General features: G+C 53.1%; 1 protein-coding gene across 1 annotated transcript; it reads left to right on the top strand.

Moving 5' to 3' along the window:
* Positions 1-1,930: 1,930 nt before the first annotated feature.
* LOC113616606 (melanoma-associated antigen B1-like) lies at positions 1,931-3,489 on the top strand. The gene has a single exon (XM_027100024.1). The coding sequence runs from the start codon at positions 1,931-1,933 to the stop codon at positions 2,978-2,980; it is 1,050 nt and encodes a 349-aa protein (XP_026955825.1). The 3' UTR covers positions 2,981-3,489.
* The last annotated feature ends 535 nt before the right edge of the window (positions 3,490-4,024 follow it).

The raw sequence follows: 4,024 nt of genomic DNA, 5'->3' as shown, positions 1-4,024 counted from the left end.
CACTCATGTTTTCCCGGACCATGGCAGGGAGGTGAGGAACCTCCTTGATGGGAGTATGGGCTCAGGTGAGCAGCCAGAGGATTTCCAGGTAATGCCAGGAACCAAGGAGAGGACCCTGAGAATTGAGGGGACCACCTACACCACAATAGTGAGGGCCACAGAATCTCTTCCTGTCTGTCAGCATTGCAAGTCCACACACAGTTGTAGCTAGAGAGACAAGAAAATTTTCTTTCTAGCGGGTCTCGGGGAGTTGGGGGCCTTAGTATGAGGGGATAGACGTCAAGTCAAGACACAGAGGATGTCCAAGTCCTGCTGTGCGTCAGGGTGAGGACACTGAGGGATGATGTAGATGCACACCCACCCAAAGCAGTGGGGGCCCACAAACTCCCACCCCCCTCAGCCCTGGGACACCCCAGGGAGAGGTAGCCTGATGTGTCACCCCTCACTTCGGGCCCCAGGGACCCAGGCAGATGTGGGCCTTGATCTGAGGCCAGAAGACTCAGGTGGGCTGAGGGAGGAGCGTAGATGCCATCTGAGTGAGGGCGAAAGAGGCCAACGATGCCGCAACAGTGGGGTCCCGTGTAGCAGTGGTAGCCCCTGCTACCAACCCAGGGAGGGCATGGACGGGGGTGACTGGCAGTGGCTCACCCTTTCTTTCATCTTGGGGATCTCAGGAAGGTGAGAATCTTAATGTAATGCAAGCGAACTCAGATCAGCAGAGGGAGGATTTCCGGGATTTGCCAGGACTCACGGAGAAGATGCTGAGGACTGTGGGGGGAAGTCCACCCCGTGCCAGCGGGGACCGCGCAGAGTCCCTCTCCATTGTCGTTCCTAGAGGCGCCCCCGGGCACAGATGTGGGGCACAAGTGCCCATCAGTTCCCCACTCGGAACTCACAGGGAAGTCAGCATCTTGGTTTGATGGGTCAGCAGAGGGAGGAACCATAGACCCTCCCCTGAGAGAGAAATGGGGACCGTGAGGGAGGACCACACGTTATAGGGCCTCAGCCTGCCTGCTGCAGCTTTCAGCCTCTGGAGACTAGGGGCGCTGTGGCCAGGTAAGGCCATCGTCACTTCCACTGTTCGGTCTCAGGGAGCTGTGGGCCGTACTGTGAGGAAATGTCCTCAAGTCAAGAGAGAAAGGAGCCCCCAGATCCTCCCAGGAGACCCAGTGGGGACTGTGAATGACGACTGAAGGTAGCACACCCCCCTTCCACCAAATCAAAGGCATAATAAAGAGTCCTGCCCAGGCCTCTGCTCAGACCTTGAAGGCCCGGAGCATGGTTGTCAGGCGGAGGCTCCTCATTTCTTTGTATCATTTCTAAGGGAGACGAGATCCTTCGTCTGAAGGTGCCGCACCAGGGGCAGCAGGAGGGGTCCCAGACCCTTGGTATCGACAAGATGAGGACGCTGAATGGTTGAGGACCAACAAGTTCAGGACAAGGCAGCTCCCACAGAAGTGTCAGCGCTGTGCACCCCGACAGTGTCCATGACTCAGTTCCTTCTCGTGGGCCCCAGGGAGCTTTGAGGTGTCACCTTTAGAGCAGCACAGGAAAGAGGTCCCGGCCCTACCAAGAGTCGATGTGACAATCCTGTTTGTGAACGAAAGGGACCCTTGGAACCCAGAGAGGACCTACCCTACCAGGATCTGTGGTCACCGCCGTCAGCCACAGGCAGGGCTGGCAGGCTGTAGCCTGAGGCTCACTCACTCTCGCTTCTTACCCTGGGTTCTCAGGGGACAGGCTGACCAAGAACAAGAGCCTAGTGGTTCCTAGAGCAGTGCCCTCAAGGAAACGTGCAGAGCGGCCTTCTTCAAGTCAGGGTGGGACCTCCCTGCTGAAGGTGCTCACACCCTCTCACCTTCCCTCCTCCAGGTTCCAGCATCACCTGCTCTCCTGCCCACTCCCCCGCTTGCTGTCCCTGCCCATAGTCATGCCTCGGGGGCAGAAGAGTAAGCTCCGTGCCCGTGAGAAGCGCCACCAGGCCCGGAGGGAGACCCAGAATCTCGGGGGTGCTCAGGCCACTGCAGCACAGAGAGAAGAGTCGCCCTCGTGCTCCTCTTCTCTTTCTCGGGGTACTCCCCCGAGCTCCCCTGCTGCTGCTGGCCCTCGCCAGGAGCCTCAGGGAGCCCCAGCCACTAGCTCTCGTGCTGCAGGGGTTTCAGGCCCAGGATCTGATGTGCGTGCCAAGGGCCCGGTTCAGGCAAGGAAAAGTTCCTCCCGCGCCTCAGCCTCCGGTGAGAGCTTTCAGAGAGATCCTCTGATCAAGAAGGTGGGAATGTTGATAGAATTCCTGCTGGAGAAGTATACAATGGAAGAGCCCATTATAAAGGCAGACTTGCTGAAGCTTGTTAACAAAAGGTACAAGGGGAAGTTCCCTGAGATCCTCAGGAGAGCTGCTGAGTGCGTTCAGCTGATCTTTGGTCTTGAGTTGAAGGAAGTCAAGCCGGGTGGTGATTCCTATACCCTTGTCAGCAAGCTACATGTCAGCGATGATGGGCGTCAGAGCAGTGGCGGGCGGTTTCAGAAGAATGGGCTTCTGATGCTTCTCCTCGGTGTGATCTTCTTGCGTGGCGACCGCGCCTCTGAGGAGGAGATCTGGAAATACCTGAATGTTTTGGGTGTTTATGTTGGAAGGTGTCACATAATCTTTGGGGAGCCCAGGAAGCTTATCACAGAAGATCTGGTGCAGGAAAAGTACCTGGTGTGTCGTCAGGTGTGCGACAGCGATCCCCCGCGCTATGAGTTCCTGTGGGGCCGGAGAGCCCGCGCTGAAACCAGCAAGATGGAAGTCCTGGAGTTTGTGGCCAGGATCACTGGTACCGTCCCCAGTGCCTTTCCAGCCCATTATGAAAAGGCTTTGAGAGATGAGGAAGAGAGAGCCCAAGCCCGAGCCCGAGCCCGAGCCGCAGCCAGGGCTGGTACTCGAGTCAAGGCCAGTGCGCCTTCCAAGGTCATGTCTAGCAGTTCCTCCCACCCTTAGTGAGGTCTGAGGCAGCTTCTTCACTTTGTGTTTGACCAACGCTGCCAACCTTTTCAGTAGTGAGAGGCTAAGCTGGGGCTGGAAAGATCATAATATATATCTTCTTTGTGTTCCTGTTTTACACTAGTATCTTTCAAATGTTGTTTCTTTCACTAGAATGTTTCTTTAGATTCAGAATCCAAGTTTATAAATGACATGGATCACATATTTGTTGTTGTTTATCAGGTTTAAGCGTAAGAGTTTAGGTACTGTGTAGTACGATGTGAAAACTCCTTGCATCTTTCTGGGGTTGGGGTTCTGGACTGAGATAATATGGCATTGGAATAGGAATTTTCTTGGAAATGTGAAAGAATGCTGTGGTTTTAAAATGAAAAGCAAAGTAAAGTTTAGTCAAATTTTGGTTTGTCTTATTCACCTTTGTCTTTCTCTTTGTAAAATTCAAAGATATACACCTAGATGTCCTTAGCTTATTCAAGAATGCCGACAAAATTAAATAGTAATAAGTTACATTCCTCACTCAGTGCCTCATTGATTCCCATCTGTAATTGAGCATCTGCTCTTTGGAAGGTTCTGTGCTGGTAGTGATGATGCTAAGATAAAAAAAACCCTGCACCTGCCTGTAGATGTTGAGAGTATAAGAGCAGCTATTATATAAGGAAGGTGGTGTGATGGAAAAACCCAGTGAGGATGGTGGGGAGAGAGTCCAGATGAGAGCAGTGAAGTATAAATTCTCTTAGCCAGAACACTTTGAGGTTTAGGTTATTTTGCAAATCCCTCCTTGGGAGGTAATTTTAAGTTGGCTGCATGGTGGGCTAGATGAGGCTGTGATAATGGTGAGCAGGGGTCCAGTGCTTTTGCCCCGGTGCAGGTGAACACGGTGCACAAACAAACCAAGTGTTTTATGCATATTGTCTCCTTTGTGGTGGGATGCTAAGAAGCCCCTGTGCTGGCACTCTGTGCCCTGGGTTGGAGGAGCCCCAGCCCGCTCCATTAATTAGTTATCGGGTTTTTTTAATTGGAGTATAATTGCTTTACAATGTTGTG

The sequence above is a fragment of the Aethalodelphis obliquidens genome, unplaced genomic scaffold (genome assembly GCF_003676395.1).
Source record: "Aethalodelphis obliquidens isolate GAN/ISIS:26980383/991018 unplaced genomic scaffold, ASM367639v1 scaffold239, whole genome shotgun sequence".
Classification (NCBI taxonomy): domain Eukaryota; kingdom Metazoa; phylum Chordata; class Mammalia; order Artiodactyla; family Delphinidae; genus Aethalodelphis; species Aethalodelphis obliquidens.
The sequence above is the reverse complement of the archived record's forward strand: the minus strand, read 5'-3'. Positions and strand labels throughout refer to the sequence as shown.

Bases quoted from the DNA above. Each gene is read 5' to 3' on its own strand.
- LOC113616606 (XM_027100024.1), top strand. From the start codon at position 1,931: ATGCCTCGGGGGCAGAAGAGTAAGCTCCGTGCCCGTGAGAAGCGCCAC.